A 26,529-nucleotide genomic window follows, 5' to 3' on the forward strand; every position below is an offset into this window, starting at 1 on the left:
AAGGCAGAAACCTAAAGGCATGAACTGAATCAAAGGCCATGAAGGAGTGCTGCTTACTGGCCTACTCCCCAAGTCTTGTTCAGGCTTCTTCCTAACACATCCCAGGACTACCCACCTGGGGAGAAGCACTACCTACAATGGGCTGGGCCCTTCCATATCAAACATTAATCCAGAAAATGACCTTCAGATGAGGTTCCTTCCTCTCAGATGACTCTAACTTGTGTCAAGTTGACAAAATACTAGCCAGCATGCAGTCCAGGCTACCTCTTTTTGCTTAAGGATTAGAACAGGGGGAACTTCATTGTCATGTTAATTGAGCATGGCCTGCTTAAGTTATTTGCCTGCACTTAATTTCAGTTTGGTAATGGAACTTAACATGAGTGACTCCATTTTGATTTCAGTCTGGTCCTATTGAGCCTGGTGCAGGAGCTCAGTCCAGAGGCGGAGTCCTCTGTCATGGCAGGAGCGAAGATGTTTTCTCCCTTTGACTATCAGACTGCTGCAACAATGGACCACGAGAAACTGGAAATCCTCCAGGAATTTCATGCTGGGGGAAGGAAAAGGCGGAAGCCTGATACCAGCGAGAGGGGAAGCTTGTCTTCTAGGAAGGGGATTCACAGCTCCTACCTGGCAGGAGAGACTGGAATTGGGTCAATGATGATGGGCTCGGCTACACCTTAGCCAGGACTGTTGAGTTACGCATAATTATTGTCTCCTGTTTAAATCTAATAGTCATTCCAGGACTTGGGGGATATGTGCGGAGGAGTGTCATTGGACCTCTTTGTTCCTTTCCCCAATATAGTCAAACTTAATGGAACTCTTTTCATTGTTTTTGGCTATTAATTTATATCCCGTGTCTAATGGTAATGATCTGCTGTGATAGACTAAATGAGAAGGGGTTCGACCGCCTCATATATTTGAACACTTGGCCCCTGGTTGGTGAAATTTTTTGGAAAGAATTAGGAGGTGCGGTCCTGTGGGAGGAGGTGTGTCACTGGGGGTGAATTTTGAGGTTTCAAAAACTCACACCTTTCCCAGTTAGCTGCCTCTGCCTCACACTCATAGATCAGATGTGAGCTCTGAGCTACTGCTCCGGTGCCGTCCCCGCCTGTCTGCTGCCATGCTCCCTGCCATGACGGTCATGGACTCTAACTCTCTGAAACTGTAAGCCCCCAATAAATTCTTTCTTCTGTAAATTGTCTCAGTCATGGTGTCTTATCACAGTAGCGGAAAAATAACTAAGGCAGCGACCAAGTTTGTCAGGGGTGCCAGAGCCTAAGCTCCGACCCTGAGAATTCAGGTAACACTGCCATAATTTTAATGGGACAATAATGAAAGCTTAGCTAAAGACTATAAGCAGATCAAGCATATTTAGATGTATACTTATATGGATATATGAATACTTATTTATTTCACATTTATAGTGAAATAAATGAGAAAAAGCTGTTTATTACCAAAGTACAAAGTGAAACTCGCACAATAAGATAGACAGTAATTTTAGATTGCCTTTTAAAAGTATGTGCACGTGTGTGTGTGCGCGTGTGTGTGTGTGTGCACCGCGCGCGCGCGCAGGTATAAATTTTTTTATGGAAGTCACAGAAAAACGGCTATGGAGTTGGTTCACTCTTCCAGCTTTTTGTGAGTTCCAGGGATTGAACTCAAGTTGCCAGGCTTTAGAGACAAGCACATCTACCCACTGAGCCACCCCACCAATTCCAGACTCATTTGTTGTGGTATAACCAGACATTTTCCTTTTCCTTTAAGTAAAAAATGATATACTAGTGTAACCTAAGTGTCTCAGACTTATGTGTAACTTCTGTATGTCAGCACAACTCAATCAATAATCATAAACTTTATTAAATAACATTCATGGTTGTGGTAGTAGAGTGTTTGCATAGGAGGATCAAGGCCCTGGGTTCTATCCCCAGCACTGATTATAATTCTAGAGAAACAACCTGTAGCTCTTATCAATTTTAGAAATGCCTGGAAAGATTAATTTCTGCTTTTAATAATTAATTTTCTATACTCACAGACATCACTTGCTACTTAGCAAGGCTTGCAATTTCTTGCTGAAATCTAGACACTGCATCTTCATTAAAAGAAACATCTAAAAGAGGCCTTTTGTGTGCAGCTTACTTCTGTTTGGCTGGACTTCAGGTTCTCAGCATACTGTCCGCTGTCACACTAGGGATTAGAGACCAAGGTTTCATGTGGTTCATGTGGTATACTTGTTATGATCTCTCTGCTGCCTCTGAGCCTCCCTGGAGACTGCTTTAATGGTCTCCAGAACTTTTACGAAGGAGTTCTCTAGGGTTCCTCCCCAGTCCTTACTCAGCAGCCCTGAAGATGTGGCAAAGCATTAGGTGTGGGTATTCGGTGTTCATGCAGTGAGCCTGTGCTCTGGAGCTGGCCCTTCACCAATGTCTCTCTCTCTCTCTCTCTCTCTCTCTCTCTCTCTCTCTCTTGCTTTGTTTTTCTACCTCAGATGAGACTGGAAGACTTTGGTTGTTTCTCTTCCTTCCGCTTAGTTAGGCACTATGTTCTCTTGTGGGCAGGCCTCATAGAAGAACAGAACACTCTGGACACATTTTTAAATGACAGCCGGATATGGACTATAATCCCAGCAGTCAATTTCCAAGAAACTGGAAAGTTCAAGGTCTATTTGGGTTGTTCAGTCAATGGTATCTCCAAAAACCAATAACAAATGAATGAATAAAATTAAATAAAATGGCTCTGTTTCCTATTGAAAGCATTTCGCTTGACCTTTACCATGAGAACATAGTAGAGACGCTGAAAGTGAAACTCAAGAATGCTTTTACAATTGCCTAAATTTCCTGTGGAAATACTCCTCCATCCTGTGCAGTCAGGTAGCTTAGCTCCATCCCCCGCCATCATCTCCCGAGCATGGCACGCTCTGAATGTGGATTTCCAGAAGCAAAGACGGAAGCTGTTGAGTGTGCAGGCTTGATTCCTGGGGACTTGAATCACGGAAGATCACTGATGTTCCTGACAGCCAAGCTGAGGCTTCTCTCTGCTGCTGGAAAGGCCCAACGTTCATCTTCAACTCTACCCTCAAGGTCTAACCTAGAGTGGTTCACACTGCAGCCAGACTGGGGTAGTGCGAATTTTCCTGACCGGCTACTGGCTCCTCCTCTGGAATTTTCTTCTTTTGAGCTGTTGCTTTGCTTTCTGTAACTCCCTAAATCTGCCTGTCTCTTCAAGTCAGGGGCAGCTGTTGGCTCTATGGCCGCAGTTCCACCCCAGAAAGAATGGTTGGTTTTCCTTCTGTCAGCTGTCGTCTTGTTGGTGAGTAGAAGAGATGAATCCCAAAGTCTTAGTCTAGACCAAGAAGGCTCCCCATTTTATTTTAGTTAGAGGTGAATTCCAGAGATAGTTACTCACCCATCCTCCTGCATTGGTCCCCAAGTGGTAGAGGACAGTTGTGTGCCACCAGGCTGGGCTAGGCTTGGGTTAGAGAGACCAAGGGGCTGGCTAGGCACTGAGGTAGCTGCTTTTCTCTTTTCTTTGGAGCCCCAAACTCTGAGGACTTGAGATAGTGGCGTTTATCATTCAGCAATTCTTCAACGTGGGCAGAATGCAGGCTGACTGATGGGAGGAGGCAATGTTCCTGTGTGGGAGCGGATGAAGTCCTGAGTGACTGGTATTCTTGACAGGAGCACGGCATGTCCAGGACCCCAGTGCCTCAGACCTATGAGAATGGCCTTCCCTGGGACAGGGTTGGGGATGTGGCAAGGCCTTCCCCTGGACTGAGGATGAAAGTAAGTATCGACCACAGTTTTCTCTTTCCAGATGACTCTCGCCAAGACTGCTTCCCTTCAGAGACCCCCCTCACTCACACACTGGGTTTAGCAAACCACCTCTTTGTTCAGCTGTACTTAACAGATGCGGTGAGTTTCCAGGCTGCAGGTGCATCTCCATCAGAGTGTACGGGCTAGTGGATCCCAGCTTTTCTGTAGGCATGGCTGTCTTTTTTCTGTTCTCTGTAACCCCACTCAGCCAATCCTAAATCCCTGCAGGTTCCAGCATCCCTGTCCAGGGATTCCTGCTCTATCTTCTTAGACTACTGTACAAGTTTGGCTTATCAGTGGACAATTCGTCCAACTATTCATTGTTGTTTCCTTACTCCTGACTAGAAGAGATTTTCAAAAGGAGGAATAGATGGTTTAAATTTCTTTTCAAGTTAATTCTGTGCTGCCAATCTCATATGTTAGTTATCTGGTACTGCAGAGCAAATTATCCTGACCCTTAGTGGGTAACACAAGAAATGCTTATTATTTCAGCGGCTGAGCCAGGCATCCACGACATAGCTGGCTCGGTCTCTTAGTCAGCTGAACTCAAAGCTTGGCAAAGAGGTGAAGATGCCTCTACGCCTATCTTGGGGAGCATCCATCTGTGTCCAGATTTGCTCATGTGATTTTGGCAAGCCTCCTGTTCTCTCTGACTGTTCTAGATAGTAATTCCTTGCCACACGGATTCTGTGCGGGGAAGCTCTCAGTATGGCCGTTGGAGAAGGAGGAAGGGAAAGAGAGCAAAGAAATAAAAGTCACCACTGCTTTGTAAGCTAATTTTGGCAATGGCATTTCATCACAGTTGCTGTGTTCTGTTTGTTGAAATGAATCACTAAGCCCAGCCCACACACAGAGGAAAGAAATGCACAAGGATGCGAATGCCGAGAGGAGGAGATCATTGGGATTCTCTTCAACGGCTGCCTACCACACGTTGTTAATTAGCGCTTCTTCGGCCAAAACAAAGGTTCAAGGCCTCTGTTATGAAGCTGTAATGAAGCTCTTGTGTGGGAGGTAGATTTAGCTGGGTGTCCTGGAGGGGGAAGGAAGTAGAGTCTGGAGATGGTGGCTAAGGAGCTAAGAGAGGTGATGCCCAAACTTAGTGGTGGCTCCAGGGACTTCAGGAAACCCACAAGCTTTGGTTTCCTATGTAGAAGCCTCCTTCTGGGCAGCAGACTTTCTGATGAAATAAGTTTACATGCTTGCTTGGGGATGTTACACATCTAACACTGTAGTGTCTGGAGCTGTGTAGAAATCGCAAGGTCTCTTAAATGACAATTAATTAATTAATTAATAAAAATTAAAAATAAAAAAAAATCTGTGGAGCCACCTGCCTTTGGTTGGCCATAGTTTTGGACAACAAACTTCATAGTAATAATTTTGATTTGATTTACCAAGGACCCCACAAATTTCCTAGGCAATTTTTGACAACAAACGGTAAATCATATCTTGGTAGATGTTAGTATTGGGAGTGTTATAATCCTCACAAATGGGTATAATTAGTTCACCAGTTGATGATTGATGTGGGAGGGCCCGGCCCACTGTGACCAGTGTCTCCCTTGGGCAGGTGGTGGTCCAGACAGAGAGGTAAAAGGAAGGCAGCTGAATATAAGTCTGGGAGCAAGACTGTGAGTGGTACTCCTCTGTGGTCTCTGCTTCAGCTCCTGCCTCCTGCCCTGGCTTCTCTTGGTGATGGCGTATGACCTGGAGGAGTAAGAGGAAATAAACCTTTGTTTCCCCAGGCTGGTTCTGGTTAATATTTTATCATAGCAACAAAAAGTAACACCTCCCAACTCCATGCGTTTTTTTCCTTCTACTTTTCTCAAAACAGGGTTTCTCTGTGTAGCCCTGGCTGCCCTAGAACTCACTCTGTTTATCAGGCTGGCCTCGAACTTTGAGATTCACCTGCCTCTGCCTCCTGAGTGCTTAGATTAAAGGTGTGTGCCACCACTGCCCGGCTCCTGTTATATATATAAATATGCCAATTTTGACAAGATACCGTGTCCAATCAGTGCTGCACATATGGGTGTGGACCATGCATGAGTGGGCCTGTCTCTTAAAATCAACACCTGGGATCTTAGGTTCCAACATGGGAACCAAAGATTGGGAGAGCACACGCCTCCAGACCAAAGCAGGAGCTTAGAACAAAAAACATTTTTTTTTGTCTTGATTTTGAGCTGGGATGTTGAAGCTGCTGTGTAGTCAGAGGTATTCTGACACTTCTGGATCCATTCTCCTTCCTCTAACTCATGAATTATTTCATATACATTTGATTCAGAAATTTATGTCTATCCTTTACCCTGGCATTGTTTATAGTTATTATTTATATGTAGGAGAAAATGCAGGCATGACCTGGTGGCCAGCCGACCTAGATAAGAAGCATGGCACATCGCGCTCCTAAAGTCAGAACACTGTACTCTCCCCGTTTTCTCTAATGGCTTCTTCCACAGAGAGACCCTGGTGCTATGAGCGTTCACTATCCTGTCGGAGGCAATGTGCTAACCAATCACAGTCTCTAGGCTTCCACTGTACAGCTGGAGAGGTTCATCTCTATGCCCTTTACCAACTCATGGGCACTGTGGTCTCATGAGGGGATGTCCCTGTAATGACGGCACTTATGTAGTCTTTAGAAGTTCAATTTTTTTTTTAGATTTATTTATTTTTGTATGTGTCGGGCTACGCACATGTGTAAGGAGATTGAAGAACAACTTACAGGAATTGGTTCTCTCCTTCCATCATGCGAGTTCCAGGAATCAAACTCAGATCGTTAGGCTTGGCGGTAAGAACCTCTACCGGCTGAGCTGTCTTGCCAGCCCCTATAACTCTATCCACAGGCTCTCATGCCTCCTGCAGGAGACCCTGAAACCAAGAGGACTATTGGAAGAAGCTTGTTGGATGAGTGTCAAAAAGAAACAGAAGATGGAGCATGGCCACATGCTGTGAGGATTCTTTGGACTCTGTTTACCTGGCTAAATACAAAACAAAAAGGGCACATTGAATGCAATGGGAGTGCCACGATTCTGATTGCAGTCAGGCTTCACGGCCGTTTCAGGATTCAGTTGTTGGCCTCTGTTCTTCTGCGTCTAGGTTTCTTCACGTTCAAGTTTCTCAGGGTGGTAGGATGTCTTTGAGCAAGTTCAGACCTACAAACATCCAGAATCAAGTGTCCTCAGAAACATGGTAGCTATCACAAAAAGCTCCGGAATAATCTCCATATCAGGTTCCTGTCACATGACGATAGATCTATATATCTATGAAGTCTTTTTTTTTTTAAAGTTTGAGTTATTTCACTATATAGCCCTGACTGGCCTGACACCCGCTATGTAGACACAAGGCTGGCTTCAGATTCACAGAGATCTGCCTGCCTCTGCCTTCTGAGTGCTGAGATTAAACGTATATGCCAGCCATGCCTAACCATCTCTGAACATATTATCGGTGAACAGAATGGTCCTTTTGGCCAGACCTAGGACATATTTCCATTTGAACAATAAAGGTGGCCATGCGGCCAACTCCACCTGTACCTGTACACACAACTAATTTCCCCAGAAATGAGGATAGCTCACAACTGATTCCTATGAAAAGAAATAATAATGGATACAGAGTCTTTGTCTTCATAAATCTTATAGTTTTAAATGTGACAAACATTTTAAATAACTTGCCTTCTAGAATAGCAGGATTTTCGAAAAAGTTTTTTCAAATCCTTGGTCGCCTGCTCTGGCAGATGCTATGTGGGACAGAGATAAGTCATTTCCCCCAAGTCTTGCCTACTTTGCAGATCAGTGGGTGCAGTGAATGACTGGGATTGTCCCGAGTCACTCAGGTTTAGAGCCGTAACGGATGAATGATCCAAGGAGTCTTAGCATTCTTGAGAGGAGTGGACCCAATAGAAAGAACATATACCACTGACAACACTGACAAGATTAGCTTCCTGAATGGAGCTGTTTAGTCCAATAGCGGATGTCTGCATGCTGGTGAAGCCAAGGGCCCAGTAATCTGCTCAGAACACAAGGATGGACACCTCAACAGTCCCAATGTGGCACTGAAGGCCAGGAGGGCCCCTAGAAAGCCTCTGTCTTCAGTCTGTATTGAAAGCCAAAGAGCTTGGGTCCCAGTGGGAGTGAAGAATGGCCGCAGCAATTGCTGTGCAGATTAGATGACCTCCCCAGCAGGGAGGAAGGCAGGCACACAAAAGTAGCCCTGCTTTCCCCTCAGGAAAACAGAAAGGGCAGCCATCCTGGGCAAGGACTGACCTGCCTTACCTAATGCTTCCTGAAAATTCCCTTAAAGATCCATTCAGAAGTATTTCTCTCAGTTGACTCCAGATTCATTCAAATCAACAACCATGACTAGCCATCCCACAAGGGACTTTTGAATTTTTAAATAACAAATGCACTTTAAAAATTAAAATTCTATGTATAATTTGGAAGGGAAATTAAAGTTTAAAACATGGCAAGAGTTTCTGTTTGTGTTTCCATTTCTTAACTCCTACATTTCCAAGTCTTCTGTTGGTCACAGACATCCCGTTCCCAACTATGCTAACCATAGCAGCTCTCCGTCTCTCAGATCAGTTTACATGGAAAGAACAGGAGCAGGAGCGATCACAGAAGCCGGGTGTAGATTCTAAAGGCAGTCGGTATTGGCAAGTGCTTAGTTCATTGGTTATTTCTCCCCTGCCAGCTCAATGACTCCTTACTGATGCTGCCTTCTCCAAAGCTCAGGGCAGCAGCTTGACTCTGAACACATTCTCTTTGAGAGAAGTTGGTTCCTGAAATCCATCTTTTTCTGATTTACCTCCACAGGTTGAAGGTGGAGCTAAGGATGAGACTGTTTCCTCTTGAAAGCTCACTGGCCATTTCTTTAAGCCCAGGAAGGACTTGGGAAGGTCAGCACTCCCTGAGCAGTTAGGGAGAGCTCTTTTTTCCAAAGGCTAGCCTTCAATGACTACTACCACATTCCCTAGTGAACACAAAAGAATTTTCCTGTTTCTTTTCTTTTCTTTTCTTTCCTTTTCTTTTCTTTTCTTTTCTTTTCTTTTCTTTTCTTTTCTTTTCTTTTCTTTTTTTTTAATGACTGACTTAAAGGCGCCCAAAGAGGCCAGAAAACTGCCCTGGATCCCTTGAAGTTTGACTTACTGCTGCCTGATGTGAGCGCAGGTGAAGGCGTAAGTCACAAAACAATCCCACACGAGTTTGGAATTATGATTAATAAAACAGTTATTTATTTAAGAGGAAAAAGTTACATATCACTGTCCTAGACAACAGCCCTCAGCACGACCAGGTACAGAGTCTAGCAGCTGGAAGCAGGAGCTGGAAGCCAGAGAGAGATAGAGAGCGAGAGCGAGAGCGAGAGCGAGAGAGAGAGCGAGAGCGAGAGAGAGAGAGAGAGAGAGAGAGAGAGAGAGAAAGAGAGAGAGCGCAGGGCTACTGTTTCTTTTTAAAGCAAAAGAGACCACGCCCAAGTGGGCAGGTATCTTAAAGGCTATTGGCTGAAGGAGCAGAAGGAACTCATGCAGCTCACAGGGACCTGAACTCGGATCCTCTGCAGAAGCAGCAAGCAATCCAGGTGCTGAGCCATGTCTCCAGACATCCTTGCGATCTTTGATCCGAGGTAGAAGTGGCTAGCAATATCAACTAAAGAAAAGTGGGGAGTGTAATTCTCTGCAGTGGGTGTGCTTTCCATCACAACAGCCTCTCCAGCCTTGGAAGAGAGAAGGGGGCAGGAGAAGACTGATTTAGTCAAAACTGTTGAGCCTAGAGGTGCACCCGCCTGAGGTCAGCACACTGCTCCCCAGAGCTGTGCATTTGAGAACCAGGCATTCCCTCTGAACCTCCTCCCAAGTGACTTCCTTCTCTCAGATCACCTTGGACAAAAAATGAAGTGAAAAACTGAACTGAGAAGATGGCTTGGCTTGGTGTTCACAGGCACAGCTAAGGTAATCGGATTCCTGCTGTAGGAACAGCAGCCAGGACGACCAAGCACCTCCTCCAACAGATTCCATGGGGATCTGTGGCCTGGAATCACTAACGGGCAAGTACATGAAACATTTCAGATGTCAAACTGAAAAATTATAAGTCTGTAAATGAAAATAATGGCTACCTTCTCTGAGAAATGAATAAAACATCATAGCCAAACCCACGAGGGGAGAAATACATGAGATGCTTGGCTTTTGAGAAGTGCAAATAGAAACAAAAATAGTTTTCTCTACCAGAATGATCAAGATTAAAGAGCTTCCAAAGCCCAGTGTTGGTGAGCATTGGCAGAGAATCTTTCTGTGGCCAAACTCTAGCCAGGTTCCCTGCACCCTCTTTAGCTTCAGGCTCAGCCTTTAAGTCACAGGCTTGGCTGCACAGGTGAGACTTAAACAAACACTGACCTAGTTGCTAGAAGCTCAAGGCTATGTCCCCAGGATGACCTCGGCCCCCTTAGCATGCCTGCCCATGGAAGCTCGGCCCTGGCAAAGGATACTGTGTAATTTGAGCTAGCACAGACCTTACTCCACTCCCTCAAAGAGCACAGATCAGCAGGGGTTCATGGCTGTGAGTGAATTGGCTCCCCATGCATATGGCTCAAGATAAGATTTGTGTGCTTCTAGGAAATTGTCTGGAAGATTTCTGCACTGGGAAAGATGTTCAGGACACAGGATGTCCTTCCTGTTTCTCTATAGGTAGAGATAGACAAGTACATGTGTGTTTCAGAGGAATTCATCCCGGAAGGTTTTCCCGTAGGCAGAAGGGTGGGCTGCATGCTTTTACCCTCTTTCCTGGCATTGTGTTTTGATGCATTCAGTTGTAAAAAGCACGTGTCTTTTCTCTAAGGAGAAAAAAAATACAAGTCTGCTTTTTTTTTTTTATGCTGAGAAAATGGATTACAACAGGAGATGAGAGGCCTGAGCTGGGCAGGGGCCCTGGGCTTGGTTGTGGCTTCGGTGGTCTCGCTGCCCAGCTCTGGTACTGAGGCCATCACAGTAATGTCAAGTTCCAACTTCAGGTTCAAGGATGAAACAAGGAGTGATTCATGCAATTTTGTCTTCTTTCTTCTTTACTATACTTTTCAATTATATATATATAGGCATAGTCACTGCCAAAGACGACAAAGAACCAACACTGTTAACATGTTTATTACATTATAAAAATTCTGGATAGCCAGTATAGATTTTATTATTTAAAAAGTTATACACATATTTATTTTATACTTACTTGTTCATTTATTTGTATATACATGTGTGAGTGTGTACATGCTGTGTTGTGGGGGGGGCAGAGGACAACTTGGAGCAATTGGCTCTTTCCTATGATATGGATCCTTGGGATCAAACTCAGACGGCTGGGCTTGGCAGCAAGTGTCTTTACAAACCGAGCCACCTTGACAGTCCTAGTATGTGTTTTTGAAAATCACTTTCAGGTGAGAAAACAATGTTGAATGTGAAACATGCAAATACCTCTTATCCCTGAAGCCGTGGAAAATCCTTTCTTCTGTTAAATTTTACCAGCTGTAAAGCGATTTATGACTCCAATGGAAGGAGGCTCAGTGTTCTTGCTGGGGCTACTGGGCAGGAGGAAACCCTTTCCGGTTCATTTCCAAGTTGATAAGTTCCAAAGCCAGAGCCTGATCATCACAGGGGACAACACTCACTACAGACAGGAGTCAAACTGACAGCAGAGAGAAACCAATCTTGGTCATGGGTCTTTGTTAGAATAAAAAGTCTGACTTGACCCAATTTAACTTTTTGTTGAGTTTCTATCACTTACTTCCTTGAGAGTACCGACTAAATACATAACCCTTCTTAGGACATTTACTATGGCTTCCTTGATGACACACCTCCTGTCCATGACCCCTGTGATCATGAACCCCTGAGCCTCATCCCCCCACCTTTATTTTTATTTTATGTGGATGCGTGTTTGCCTGTATGTTTGTCTGTGCACCATGTGCTTGCAGTGCCTTCAGAGTCCTGAAGAGGACATTGGATCCCATAGGACTGTAATTAGAGATGGCTTTGAACCACCATGTAGATGCTGGGAACCGAACCTGGGTCCTCTGGAAAAATAAAACACTGCTCTTAAACCTTGAGCCATCTCTCCAGACCAAAGGCCTGGTTTCTTCAATGCATAGTTTACTCTGCCATGAGTTTTAGCTTTTAGGAGTATGGCATCTCCTACATCCTACATAGGACCTACAAGTTACTCGAGTTACAGGGGCCATTTCCTGGGTCTGTGTCAAAAATACCTAGCTCAGTGACTTGAACTTCAAATATGTTCAATAAATGTTGGTCAATTGAGTAAGTGGTGTGGATGAAGGTGCAAGATGAGGCAGTAAGTATTCAAGAGGATGTCTGCTGGAGAAACCATGAATTCTAATACCTATGGTTCAGAATGTTTCCAGAATGCTAATGCCTTAACTATTATGTTGACCACACATTAATGTATATGAAGGCTTTGCTTCTTGGCTGTGGGGAAGTAGAGGGATGAAGAGGGTAGGTTCACAGGCTCAGTTTGGAGCCTTCAGGTTTAGACTCAAAACAATAGGATGGGTAGCACTTCTCAAACAGTGACAACGTATTAGCTGGATGGGTGTTATGCTGTATATGACATGTGCGGGTAGGTTTACAGCTTCAGTTTGGAGCCTGCAGATTTAGACACAAAATAACAGGATGGGTAGCACTTCTCAAACAGTGACAACGTCTTAGTTGGATGGGCATTATGCTGTATATGACATGTGCAAAAGACCAGGTTGCTGAACAGCACTCCACTACGCAAAGTGCCTGTGACCACACTGCTGACTTTGTTTGCCTGGGACATTTGTATCAGCTGTGTTTTTAGGCTTCCTAGGGGAAGGAATGTTTTGTCTGGTATCAAAGATCCAACCGACTGAGAGAACATCCATGGGATGGGTTGAGGTGCTTTAGGATGGAAAATATCAATGTGAACTCCTGGGCTACATTCAATACTTGTAGAAACAGATATAAAGGAGTGTGTGTGTGTGTGTGTGTGTGTGTGTGTGTGTGTGTGTGTGTGTGTGTGTGTGTTTTCTCTAGCTCTGTGTACTAAAAATCCTGGGAGCAGTGATTTGCTGTTTAACAAAGAGCACATTCACCCAGGGTTCTGGAATGAAACTGGGGGAATTCCCAGGCCGGGCTGTGGATAATTACAGTCACATTTGGAATATCTCGTGCCAGAGTAGAGAATGAAGAGGACTGATCGATGCACACAGAAGTCAGACTGAAAAAGCCTGATTACAGAGAACAAATTGAGGCCCCAAATAAATAATCCCACTTACAGAGAGCCTATTGAATGAAGTAGGAGTCTGCAAGTGCATAGTGACAGAACTACATTAGTAAATTAAAAGTTTGATGGGCAACAGACTATCTCTACATACCTAAGTCTCCACCATAGCAAAACCATTAATTACAAGGGCCAGAAAAGCATTTTCTTTCGTGGGAAAGTCTTACAATACTTTGTAATCAAGTATTCAAAGTGAGCATCTGTAGGATGCAGTTGGAAAATCCTAAGTCAGTTCTGATGCACTGTTGCTAATGATGAGTAACCTGAATCCACAGCCAAGCTGAGGGACACCAGATGGGACAGCTGTAACATTCACAAGTGCCAGGGCAGCAGAAGTCATGGAAAGCTGAAGAATCATGCCAGGTTGAAGGAGGCTACAGAGGCACAATGACTAAGTATGGATGTGGTCTGGATTATATCATTTTCTATAAATGACATTTACTGAGACAATGAGGAAATTTGAACAGCGTGCATTGAACAGCATCGTGCTGCAGTGATGGCTTCCTGACGAGATGTCCTTGTGGGCAGGATACATTGGATTCTGTCGACGACGAGGACATCTGTAGAAAACCCACTCATAAATGTCTTCTTTCCTTTCCTTCCTTGCCTCTCCCTTTCTCTTCTTTATCCTCTGCTGCAAGGCATTGAACCTGGGGCCTCTGAAATGTCACATGCCCTGGCTATAGCTCCGTCCCTGTTCTTGCAACGTTTGGGATCATCACTAAACAAAACTAAAAACCAAGGCTCAGTAGTCAAGAGCACTTACTACTTTTTCAGAGAACAGGAGTTTGGTTCCCAGCACCCACACTAGATAACTGACGGTAATCTGTGACTCTAACTCCTGGGGACCCAGCATGAACCTCTGGCTTCTTTGGGTATCTGTATTTATACCCACATGCAAACACAGCCACCTTCACATAATTAAAAATAATAAAAACATACCTTAAACAAACAAAAATCTAAAACCAAGAAGCAAACAGCAGCAACTAGTTTCAAATTATATATATATATATATATATATATATATATATATATATATATATATATATATATATATATATGCCTTCTAAGGCTTTTTGTTCTATCACAAGCAAGTCCATACAAGATATACAAACCAAGAAATGGGGACTGTTAAAGCTGCACTGAAAGTCTGTTTGGAAATATATATATTCCTTTCTGTTGCTCTGATTAAACACCATGACCAAAAATAAATATTGGGAGGAAAGGGTTTACTTCACTTTCACTTCTCCATCAGAGCTCATCCCTGAAGGAAGTAAAGACAGAAGCTCAAGGCAGGAACCTGAAGGTCAGAACTGAAATAGAGGCCATGGAGGAGTGCTGCTTTCTGGTTTGCTCACCATGGCTTGCTCAGTCTGCTTTCTTATATACATACCAGGGCCACCATCCCAAGAGGGGTGGCACCACCCAGAATGAACAATGGTCATTTAAGAAAATATACCACAAACTTGCCCACAGACCAATCCAGAGGGGCAGTCTCACAAATGAAGTTCACCCTTCTCAAATGACTCTAACTTATGTCAAGTTGATATAAAACTTAACACGGCAATGGCTATCAGGTGCAAAGAAACTTGTTGGTGTGGAAGAAGAGTCAAAAAGGAAATGAGGTGCAGTCATGGGTGGCAGAAACTAAAGACGAGGCTAGCAGTGGGCTTGAAGATGAGCCAATCCACAGTTTTAGAAAATGGACAAAGAGAGACTCAGTGAAGTTAAGCAACTTGTTCAAAGTAAGTAGAACCAAGATTAAACCCCAGTGTGTATAATCTCAGAGACAACGAGAGGGTAGAGAATGGTATCTTCAAACTAGGGAAGACAGCTCAACCTTCGCCTCCAGACACTGGACAGGGTATAGAAACTGAGGGGGAAAAAATGGTTTGCTATTGCTATGGACACCAGAATGTGAATAATCCAAAGAAATTTGTCTGCTGAATTCTGGGAAAACAGCAGAAAAAACAAAGGAGGAAAATGTGGACAAACAGCCTCACTAATATGTGAGAGGAAGCAGGAGTCCAAAGAATTTGCAGAGGGCATGACAGTCTGACAAACAGACTTTCAGTCCCCATTTCTTGGTTTGTATACCTTGTATGGACTTGCTTGTAATAATATGATGGAGGAGGGTTATCTGTCTATTGTGTTATTTTCATTGGTCAATAAAGAGACTGCCTTGGCCCTTTGATAGGACAGAAAATTAGGTAGGCGGAGTAAACAGAATAGAATGCTGGGAAGAGGGCTATGAGGCAGACGCCATGGAGCCAGCCACCAGGTCAGACATGCTGAATCTTTTCCGGTAAGCCATTACCTCGTGGTGCTACCATGAGATTATTAGAAATGGGTTAATATCAAGATATGAGAGTTAGTCAGTAACTAACTCTCTAGAGATAATGGGCCAGGCAGTGTTTAAATGAATATAACTTGTGTGTTATTATTTCTGGGGCTAAGCTAGCTGTGCGGGAGCCGGGCAGGATGAAAAGCAGGCCTGCCCGCAGCCCCTCACTACAATAATAGAAAAACTTAGAAGACATCACGTCGGTGCTGGATGACATCCCCAAAATAAATGTGCCTTCCATCTCTCCCTCTCAATCACTTTTCCATCTTAGACAGATTCACATGGTAGAGATCTGAGGGCTTGAACTTATAGGCAGTGTGAATGGGGTACTCAGTGCAACAACCGTCAACAAAGTGAAGCCTGCCCCAAGCCAGGCAGGTAAGCTTGGGACTGGATTCTGCCCCGGCAAAAGCTTGATGGAGACTTACTAGGCATCCTGGGCTAACACCTAGTTTGTACCTATGAGAGAATGGTGTAGGATGCCCTTCTGCATGCTGTGATTATGTGTTTCTCTTATTGGTTGATGAATAAAGCTGTTTCAGCCAATGACCAGGTAGAATATACCTAGGTGGGAAATCGAAACAAAGAGAGATAAGGTAGAATCAGAGAGATACCATGTAGCTACTGGGGAAGCGAGATGCCAGGGCATCACCATAAGCCACAGCCATGTGATGATACATAGATTAATAGAAACGGGTTAATTTATAAGAGAGAGCTAGCCAATAATAAGTCTAAGCCATTGGCCAAACAACTGTAACTGATATTAAGCCTCAGAATGGTCATTTTGTAAGTAGCTGCGGGGATCTGATAGGTGGAGAGAGACCTGTCCAGTGGGACTGGTGGGATGAAGAAAAATCGCCACCTACAAGAGAACCCCGCTAACCTGTCTTACCTTCTGACCCCCAGAAACTGAAGGAAGTATGTGTTGCTGCAAGGTGCAGGGGGTCATCGGATAGATTATGTTGTCAATATTCAAGGATTCTATTGCTGTAAGTTCATTTGCTAAAGTTTATTCATATCCTCAAATCAATCCTTATGGCACTGTCAGGACAATCTGTGAACATGTGCAGAGTGGAGACTCCTTTGCATTGCCCGAGCTACGAACTCAAGGAGAGGCTGAACAGTGGGCTGCCTTTGCTTCGGCTAGCCTGCTATAAACAAGTGAGCTTTCCTTTAGTTTTCCTTCTGTCCCTTTTGTTCATTTCATGATTTAAGAGCACTCCTAAGTGGAGTGAAGTACCATTCAATGTTTTAAATGCATGAGGGCTATGCCGGGTCTTTTGCTATTGCGTCGTGTTGCTACTTGGAGTCAGATCCAGGGTCTTGGGTGTGATAAGCCTTGGCCTTACAGAGCTACACCTCCAGCCCTGGGGCTTGTCATCTGGAGAGACTGCCTGTGTGGAGAAGCTCTGCTCTGGCATGGGATGTAGTCAAGGTAAAAACATACTAAATAGGTGTTTTTAAACGGGGGGGGGGGGGGAGAGAGCGAGCGTGAGCGAGCTACTGTGTTGGTCAGTTGATAGAGATGCTGTAACTAGAGGTTCTGACTAATCCAGTCCTGTGTTTTCTCCCTCCACAAAGGATTGGTTGGTGTGCACTAATTCATGCTGTGTGGATTTCATAGGACAGAACCATCCTGGATAATGAGAATCAACCACAACTTGTTAATGGCAGTAGATAGTGGACATTATGGACAACTGGGCAATTCATCTCGCCCACCCAAGAGGGGAGAGTTTCTAAAGGAAATCAAGGTCAAGTGTCCAGGACTGTCTGTTCCTCACTAGGGACAAGACAGCAGAAACGGAGAGCAGTTATTTCTGTCCAAATAGTTATAAACAAAACAAAAACAAAAACAAAACAAAACAAAAAAACAAAAAACCAGGTTCCTGGTTAAGAAGTTCATTTTAGGGGCTGGAAAGCTGACTCAGCTGTTAAGAACACTTGCAAAGGACAGAAGTTTGATGTTCAGCCCTCATGTTCGTTGGCTCATAGTCACCTGTAACTTCAGTTCCAAGGTGTTCTTTGGCCTCTTGAGGCACTGCATGCACATAGCACACACATAGGCGGGTAGACAGACGGACACATACACGCACGGGAACAAACACATTCACATGAAAAAAATAAATAGATCTTTAATGAAGGTTCTTTTGGGAAAATGTAAGTGAAACTAAGTAGGAACATTAGCCACAGAGAGAGTCTTCTACTCTGTAAAGCCCCAAGCTGTGTGTAGATCACTACTTCAAAAGTCATCAGTTGAATCAAGAATGCCATGACTGTCTAGAAGATGGAACTGAGGCAGCTCCTGGCAAGGCTTATACACACTAGCACAGCCAAGGCATTGAAAGGACACAGGAGAGGATGCAGACAGGAGCCGTCCTTTGGAGACCCAGACGGTCTAAATACAGCTTTTCCATGACCTCCCCCCAAAGGCATGGCTTTGGTGGCTGAAGGCTTATTCACTCTATAAGACTCCCTTTTATTTGAATTATTAATTAGCTTCCCACTTCACCCGTCATCTCACACCCTGCACACCCTGCACTCACTCCAAAGCGTGGGCTAGCTATGTCCTTGAAAACACATGGTTTTGCATAATGCCCGTCTTTGTTTAGCATGCGTGTATTTTGGGAATTTATTTTTAAACGTTTCTACCTCTGCCCTGTGATTTAAGTGCTCCTCTGTATGGTAGCTTGCTGCTCTCCACAGCTGTGCCATGTGGAACAGTGTGCACCCACCTCACTCTACCCAGTCTACCCCCAGGTCCCAGCACCTTGGGCGCTGGCAGCCAGATGAATGTAACTGTCCTCTTTGCCACAGCCTGGCATTCTTTCGTTTGTGATTAGATTAGTTCAGCCTTCTCTTCGCTTCTTCCCCTCCTTCTAATATCTGCCAGAACTCATGCTGAGAACACAAAAATCCTCACTTTTGTTAATGCATTTGTTGATTCAGAGCGCTGTGACCACTGGAGTGTGATTCTGGGCCAGGTAGACATGGTGCTGGGGATTGAACTTAGGGCTTTGAACATGTGAGGTGAGTACTCCACCAACTGAGCTATACCAGTAGCTCCCACACTATATATTTAGCTACAAAAAAGTATAGTAGTGCTTTTTAACTCTGGTTTTGCCTTAAAGCTATGAAAGTTCAACAAAGACTCCAGAAAAGAAAAAGGAGGGGAGAGATCACTGAGGTCAAAATGACAAATGCCAGCTGGGAGGTGGTGGCACATGCCTTTGATTCAGCATGTGGAAGGCAGCCAGTTTGGTTATACAGAGAAACCCTGCTCCAAAAACAAACAAACAAACAAAAATGACAAATGCCTCCTTGCATGTGTGAATGTCTCTGTGCGTGTGTGTATCTGTGTATGCCTGCATGCATGTGTGTGTATGTGTGTGTGTGTGTATTGCTGGAGATCAAATAGAGAACCTTGCTCACTCCAATCACATGTTTTGCCACTGAACTATACCCCCAGCCCTAAGTACATCTTAATTTAAAAATAAAAACGTTATGAAAAGCCAAGCGACAGAGAAAGGCACACTAAAGTAACCACGAAATAAGAGGATACTTCCAAAACGAGACGCTCTTTACCCGAGGAGTAAGGATACATTTTGAGAGTACAGAGCAAAAAACTCCAAGACATGAAAGGTGATGCTAGAAAGCAAATAATATAGTTTAGATGTCCAGGAAAGCCAAAAAATATACAGTTTGCTTGTGGCAAGAGCCAAGCATATCATGCTCCTGCAAAGGGAAACCACAGAGTTTCACTCAGTCGAAAAAGGAAACCGCAAAATGTGGAATCTAATTTTATTTCAGAGTTACACAGCAAGGGTATATAGATATATTCTTACATATTTTCGTATTTTTAATTCATACTATTTAGGTAGAATTTATTTGTTTACCAAAACAAGTCTAATATATATGTTACTCTTAGCAATCCAATACATGTAGAAAACTCTTTCAATATATAAAAGATTAATTTGTGCACACCTAGATATTCCTAAAGTAGCAGACCACAGGGGCATGTGCTAAGACAGGAGCTGTGCAGAACCATAAAGGAATCCTCACGATTACATCCTAAGAACGGAGGCTAAGGGGGAGTGACTTCCTTGTTCATCATGATGCCCTAGGGAGGAACCGTATATAACACTGTATGGCTTCAACAGGAACTGTGGGTCCTTCCTCCATCCTTAGTTGTTGCCCTCAACGTCTCACTCTTCATCAACTATCTTGACTGCAACTGTGCAGATTTTTGTTCCATCCTTTAGTCAAAAGCCAGCTAAACAGTTGCTGCTACTTAGAATGAAAACACCACCTGGCCCCGATGACCCCTCTGTGTTCCCTTACCTACAAATCTACAGGAAAAAGTGCAAAGAGTTCCCAGCAGTCCGGACCAAAGCAAGAATGCTGAGGGTGCAGGCACTGGAGCGGAGCAATGGAAGTTATATCTACCTGTTTACAGGCTAGTTTGGGGATTTGCCAGTAGTCTATTCATTGGATGAACGTGGTAGCTTTTCTCTAGCACGTGCAATTAAAGTAGCCTGTTTGTCTGATGATAATAAGATAGCATTAGCCTAAATATTGGAATGGTATCACAGCCCAGGATATTCCAAACATCATTTATTTGAAAGATGCTCACACTAAGTTTACTACATCATGTCACCTGAGTGAGCGTCCATACAGAGGCTGGACAAGCTCAAAGAAAATGTAAGTGGTGGGATTGTTTCCATATATGTCTGGTTGGCTGTGAAAAGCTTGTTCTCTCAACAGTCCACTGTCTACAGGTATCCTTAGTTGAACTCTGAGGTACTAATGACTTCATGGGTTCAACATGGCTGGGGGAACCTATAATTCCTAATGGGATAGGATGGAGTTAATGTGTTAGACAGGTGAGCAAATCAGAATATTGGGTAGCTATCCTCAAGCCGCCATGATGGCCGCCGTGATGCTTGGAGTTGGGCTTACAAAGGTCAGGGCATGCTATGAAAGCTCAATCTGGGGTTTTTCTATCAAATTAGCCAAATGTAATGAGGAAGGAGATTTTTAAAAAAAAAAAGACAAAAGTCTAAAAGGTACCAAGTTGAAAGGGATCAATAGGTAAAACTAAATGGTGATGGGGAGGCTTATGAAGGGAAGGGAAATGGCCCATGGATAGTTTGTGAGCTTGGATGGAAGACCAGATTAGAAACAGACAGGAATCAAACGGAGCAAGAGAAACCCTGTCACCTGGGCAATGAAGTCTCCCTGCTGAGGGGACCTCTACAGGGCACAGAGTGGAGACAGCTCTCCTCAACAAAGCCACCAGGTAGGACCTGTCTTCACTCCATCTTGTTGTCTGCCCACTACTTGGTAACAGGGGACTTCGAAAAATGAAAAATGAGTCTCAAGAGGAGCTTGCTGGATGGCTTCAGTCTGAGTCTGGTCCTTGCATGCTTTTGTGCGAGGACCCCTTGCCTTTCTCAGTAGGCCATGGGTGGCATTTAACTGTCTCTAAATGTCGAAATTTTCTTTACAAGGCCAGACATTTAGAGTGGAAACCTATAATGCCAGCACTTAGGAGGCTGAGGCAGGAGGATCACCACAACTTTGAGTCTGGGTTGATTTACATAGTGAGTTCTAGGACAATTAGGATACATAGTGAGATCGTGTCTTGAAAGAAAAATTATTTTTGACAAAACAAGTGAGTTTATATCCGCTTCTGCACACTCAGTTGGAGAAAGTGTTTAAATAGATACAAAAGGTATAGGGGCCAAGGTGGGAATGGGTATATTTGGTAGCGAAGCGATCAGCACGCTTTCTTCTTTCTTGTTTTCCTCCTCTAAAGATGGTGTTTTGGTTTTGTGGAGAACTGTCTGTTGTCACTACTCCATTTTGGAGAGAAAGGCATGAAAGGAGCTACAGACAGTATGAAAAAAAAAATGCGTGTCTCCGTGTGTCAGTAGCATTTTATTTTAGGATACTAAAATCGGTAAAACTTCCTAGTATGATTGAATATGGCTAATGGAAGGAAGCCACCTTCACTCGTAGTGGAGGCCTACCCTTGGGGTAGCTTGCCAGTCTCTTCTAGAGATTCACAGATAAAAAGGATATATGAAAACTAGAAATGAACTATTTTGTGAAGGCTAGTATATACTTGCACTTAATTGTAAACCTCTTAAAGCAGGTTGCTTTTGCAATGCATATGCGTGTTAATTTTGGATAATTTACTGTTACCCAATTGAGTGGGCCGCCTTGGAGTTGGCAGTTGAAGTTTCAAGACTTGAACCTGCTTTGTGGCACGAAGCATAGTTAGCTACTGAAAATTTCATGTTCACCTTAACTTTCACGATATGACGTTCTCCAAAGATCATTAGGGAAACAATGTCCTAAAAGAGCCATTACGTCCAGCTATGAAAGTAAAGCTTACACATGTTAGAAGGCCTAGGCTCCCTCTGAAAAATTAAAAGAAGACTCGAGTGGACAGGAAGGGAGCAGGTGCCTTAGCTGATGAGGCTGTCATAGGTCTGTCTGTCTGTCCAATCAGACTCAACATTTCATAGATGGAGCTCTAGAGAGTCGCATTCCAGGGACAAAGCAAGCCCTGTGCATCTTAAATCCAGAACAAGCTGTACAGGGAAATTCAGTCAAGCTACAGACATGCATCCACATCTGTCTAACAGCGGAGTTAGGCTACACTTTCGGTAAAAACCAGTCTAAAGAACCAAGTCCCATTGCACCAAGGGTTAGCAGAATATTAAAATGGAAGGTTCTAGTCTCTTGCTAAGGTTCAACTCAAATCATTGAGGCACATAATTGGCAAAATAGGAAAATACACAACATTTCATTAAATATTTTAACAGTGAACAAACTCTCTTCCTATTTTCTGCCCTGTGGACATTTCCAATGGCACCGCGTGGTGCAAGGAGGAGAAAGGTGACACCAGCCCCATCTCTTCCACGTAGGCATGTTCCAGCAGACCGCGAAGCAGGAAGTGATCCCTCCTCTGCTGGCCGGCCAGCTAGGGCTTCTCTTTCAGCTTCAGGTCAATACTGGGTTGGAACGGGCAAGGCGGGGTGGGGAGAAAAAACACAGTGAATGAGGAACATTCAAGGATAGTTCCCGTGTCACTCAATGGCATCTTTCTTCCAATAACTTAAACCACCTAAGTTTTTATGCTAGAAAACCGTCTACCAGTTGTTAAGTTTTTCTATAAAGTATTGGCTCTGGGGGCTGAAGCGATTAAGATGGGGGTTAAGATGGCTCAGTGGTTAAGATTACTGGCGGCTTGCTCTTTCAGAGGACCTGGGTTTGATTCCCAGAACCCACGTGGCTATTCACAACCATTTGTAACTTGTGACTCCAGTCCCAGGGAATTTGGTGCCCTCTTCTAACCTCTGTGGACACCAGGCATGCACACAGCGCACAGACATACACACAGGCAAAACACACATGCACATATAAGTAAGTAAATAAATATTTAAAAAAAAATATCGACTGTTTCTTTTTTAAAACCTGCTTCTGGAAGCATTTTCCGCCTTTCCAAAAGGACCCAGAAAGGTTCATGGTGAGCCTCAAACCCAAAGTCAAATCAGATAAAGACCATCACTTCCTGTTTTTAGTGGATCCGTTTTCTTTCTTGTGATAGTTTTTGTGTCCACTTGACTGGAGGGACAATACAGCACATCTCTCTCTCTCTCTCTCTCTCTCTCTCTCTCTCTCTCTCTCTGTGTGTGTGTGTGTGTGTGTGTGTGTGAGAGAGAGAGAGAGAGAGAGAGAGAGAGAGAGAGAGAAGGAGGGAGGGAGGGGGAGAGGGAGACAGAGAGAGACAGAGAGAGAATATGTCTACAATGGGAATCGGGACTGAGTGGTGAAGACCCATCTTGAATGAGAGTGGCATTGTCTACCAGAGGGTGTGGGACAGAACAGAAAACTAAAGACATTAGGCAGTGCTTGCCCTCTCCTCACGCTGTCCCTTCCTTTCTGGGAGGCTTTTCCCCTGCTGCTGCTTGTGGACCTCAGACTCTGCATTCTTTGACCTTTGGACATAGGTTCACACTACCAACCCTCTAGAGAGCCTTCATCCTTGAACTGTGACTAAATGCTGGTCTCTGGGGTGTCTAAGGAGCAACTTGTTCTCCTTCCTCTCCTAGCTCCTCTCCAATATGGAATAAACATTCTGGAAGCTGCATGGGTCTCTCCTCTCCCTGCCTTTTAACGAACATCAAACAACTGTCTCGTACATCCACCACACAGGAAGAGAGCGAGAGCCAGCGAACAGCCAGAGATACTTTTACCCAGTCACGATAAAAAGAGGAACGAATCATTTGAAAGCAGCGTGTTAGGAAGTCTGGATCTCTCTCTGCACCTCTGAGTCATCAGTCTGCCTGGGGTGGACTTTCCTGTGGCCCATGTGGCGAGCAAGTCCTTCCTAGCAGCTTTGCAGATAAAGCCACTTTAACCTAGACCACTTGTCTGTCCAGGGTGCACTAGTGTGGTGTTCTGACTTTGAAGTTCCTTCAGTGACTTCAGCGCTTGGTGGCTGTACACACTTGACCACTTCACCTACACCCTCCCAGTTCCCATTTCTGGATTGTATTCCATTGAGACAGATTGGCACAGTCTTTCACAACTAGGAAAGGAGTAGGTCTAACTTGGCAATAATCTTCTCTGCTTAGGGAGTTTGAAGAGACCGCTGAGACAGAAGTGATGAGGGGCTGGCTCAGAGGGGACCAGACATTGGGAACTTATTTGTTTCTTGTGCCTTCAAGGATCTGACTTGTTATCTGCGGGGCTTTGTTTGGGCTGTGTCTTTGTTCATCTGCTGGACCCCCATATCTGTTCCTCACAAACTTGTACAAAACAGGTCATTTTTCTTTTCTAATTGTGTTTGCTTCTAAGATGTAAAATGTACTCAGAAGTCAGTGCTAGGTCTGAGCTGGTAATTGGGGTTCTATTCTTTCTCTCACGGAGCTGGCTCAGTTTCCCCTGAAAACACAAAGACATTCACTAATCTCAAACTCCATAAAGTTTAAAGTAGGCAGTCACTGCGCTTTGCAGTCTGGGCCTTTGACGAATGCCTGATCCAACACCCTAGAATATACATCTCCAACTCCAACTCTTTCTTTCTTTCTTTTCTTTCTTTCTTTCTTTCTTTCTTTCTTTCTTTCTTTCTTTCTTTCTTCCTTCCTTCCTTCCTTTCTTTCTTTCCTTCCTCCCTCCCTCCTCTCTCTCTCTCTCTCTCTCTCTCTCTCTCTCTCTCTCTCTCTCTCTTTCTCTCTCGTTCTGAGTCCTTTGTCAAACTTTCTGGGTTTTAAGTCATTGCTTTGGTTTGTTGGTAACAGAAGAACTGAAAGGCTAAAGCCTGTTTACCCAGTCCATACAAAGAGCAACTGTGGACAACTTCCTGACAAGTCTGCACAGGAAACCGTTTTACAGATCGCTTTGAGACAAGCGCTAGCTTGTGGGGTCAACAAAGTCACTGACAATGCTTCTAATTTATCCTCACCAAATAGAACCATTGAGCGTATCATGTTAAAAAAATGCATTACAAATATAAATAGTCCTGTTAAAACTTTGTGATAGGAATGAATAAAACCCAAACCTAAAGTAAGGGAGAAAAGCACTGAAAATAGTTTCCTAATAAAGTGTCCATTTAAAGAACGACACTTGATGGCAACTTGGATCATAATTTAATATAGATGGACAATTTGTCCTATCTGGGGAGATGAGCTTAGTTGCCCATAACCAATTGACCCTGCATGAGAATGACTTATCATTCAGTGGCAGGCTGCTCACTTCTTGCATGCATTAAATGAGATTCCTCACAAGGTATGTGACAATCCTATTTCATGGTGCTTAAAAATACTTGCGTTCAATGGAGGAGTAGCAAGGAAGGTATAATGTTCCTTTTCTCTGTGCAGAATGGGAGGCCACTCTAGTACCCTTACATATCTCTTCATTCTTAGCCTGATGGAGCCCCTGGAAAGAGTTTGTGCCCAATTTACACTTCATCCATCCAGTACTAGCTCCAGATGTAAAAATGCTTCCATGTGGTCCCCTCCAGAAGCCAGGAGGAGCTGAACAAAGTGCATTCGTTCCAACATTCATTCGAATACTAAAGCAGGCAAACAAACAGATGCAGGTCTGGAGGTCAGGGGGGAAAGTTCTTGCCCACTCTTATTCCCCATCTTGGACCTCAGCCTGCTGTCTGGAGCGATGGTATGCTTCGTGGAAGCTCAGGAAAGACAGGGATGAAGCAAAGGAAAACTTCTAGAGCATATGTTCTTCTAAGAATGGGAAAACATCAACAGTTGGCAGCCTCTGCCCTCCCCACAGACAGCCCTGGAAAGAGTGCAAACAGGAATCCACGTGCCACCTTCTCCACCAACCCCACAGCCCTCCCACCAAGGAGGAGCAGACAAGCAAGGCAGGCAGAGGAGTGGGTAAACCCCAAGATGTAGCAGCAGTAGGCCAGTGAGGGGCAGGCTGAACTGAGGTGCTGGTAAGTGTTCAAGGAGCATTGCTTTACAACAGGAGGAGGTGCCCTGTGTTTGAAAAATGAATTACAATGGATTTAGAGACTGAGCTAGGTTTGCTTTGCAAAAGCAATTTGCTTGAAGTAATTGGTCCTGTCACTTGAAAAATTAGGACAAGAGTGACCTTTAGGAAATAGCTGTATGATTTGTAATGTCCCCTTCCAACAGTTATCCTGTCCTTTGTTCCTTTTTTGAGGAGGGACGCAGGGTTTTGTCCCCAAACTTCCTTTAAGCTGTAAAGTCAACAAGGCAGCTTGCAGACAGGGCACTGCGCCTTTCCAACTTCCCTTTGGACCTGGAGGAGACAAAGAGTGATGTGGCAGACACATTGAAGCTGATCTTTGCTTTGCCTTTCTTGGTCCCTGGAAACAAAGCCAACCCTAAATTCTCTACTACTTAAGCCAGATGAGGAGATTCTTGGTGGATGTCAAATTTTCTGCGATCATCTTGCTGACCACAGTTACATGAATCTGACACAGCCGCTCCTACGCGAGCAGTTCCTGTCCTCTGTTAAATGAGCAGCAGCAGCCTTCAGCACAGACCACCTCTGATTGGAAAGCCACGGGCTCTAATCTGCAAGGTCAAGATTCAAATCCCAC

The 26,529-nt window shown here is 44.2% G+C and overlaps 1 protein-coding gene and 1 long non-coding RNA gene across 10 annotated transcripts in view; one reads left to right on the plus strand and one right to left on the minus strand.

Moving 5' to 3' along the window:
• The first annotated feature begins 2,918 nt into the window (after positions 1–2,918).
• Positions 2,919–8,246, plus strand: LOC146893599 (uncharacterized). The gene is made up of 3 exons (XR_015002961.2): positions 2,919–3,306; positions 3,675–3,779; positions 6,641–8,246. It is a non-coding gene; the product is annotated as an uncharacterized LOC146893599 (long non-coding RNA).
• A 10,963-nt stretch (positions 8,247–19,209) lies between these two features.
• The window catches only part of Prune2 (prune homolog 2 with BCH domain), a 253,120-nt gene continuing 245,800 nt past the window's right edge, over positions 19,210–26,529 (minus strand). For all 9 annotated transcript variants that reach the window (XM_087908047.1, XM_087908050.1, XM_087908054.1 and 6 more), the window contains one exon: positions 19,210–22,444. In XM_087908047.1, coding sequence (XP_087764173.1) covers positions 22,414–22,444 — 31 coding nt within the window. In that variant the 3' untranslated portion in view covers positions 19,210–22,413. The remainder of the gene's footprint in view (positions 22,445–26,529) is intronic.

The sequence above is a fragment of the Myodes glareolus genome, chromosome 7 (genome assembly GCF_982192425.1).
Source record: "Myodes glareolus chromosome 7, mMyoGla1.1, whole genome shotgun sequence".
NCBI lineage: Eukaryota > Metazoa > Chordata > Mammalia > Rodentia > Cricetidae > Myodes > Myodes glareolus.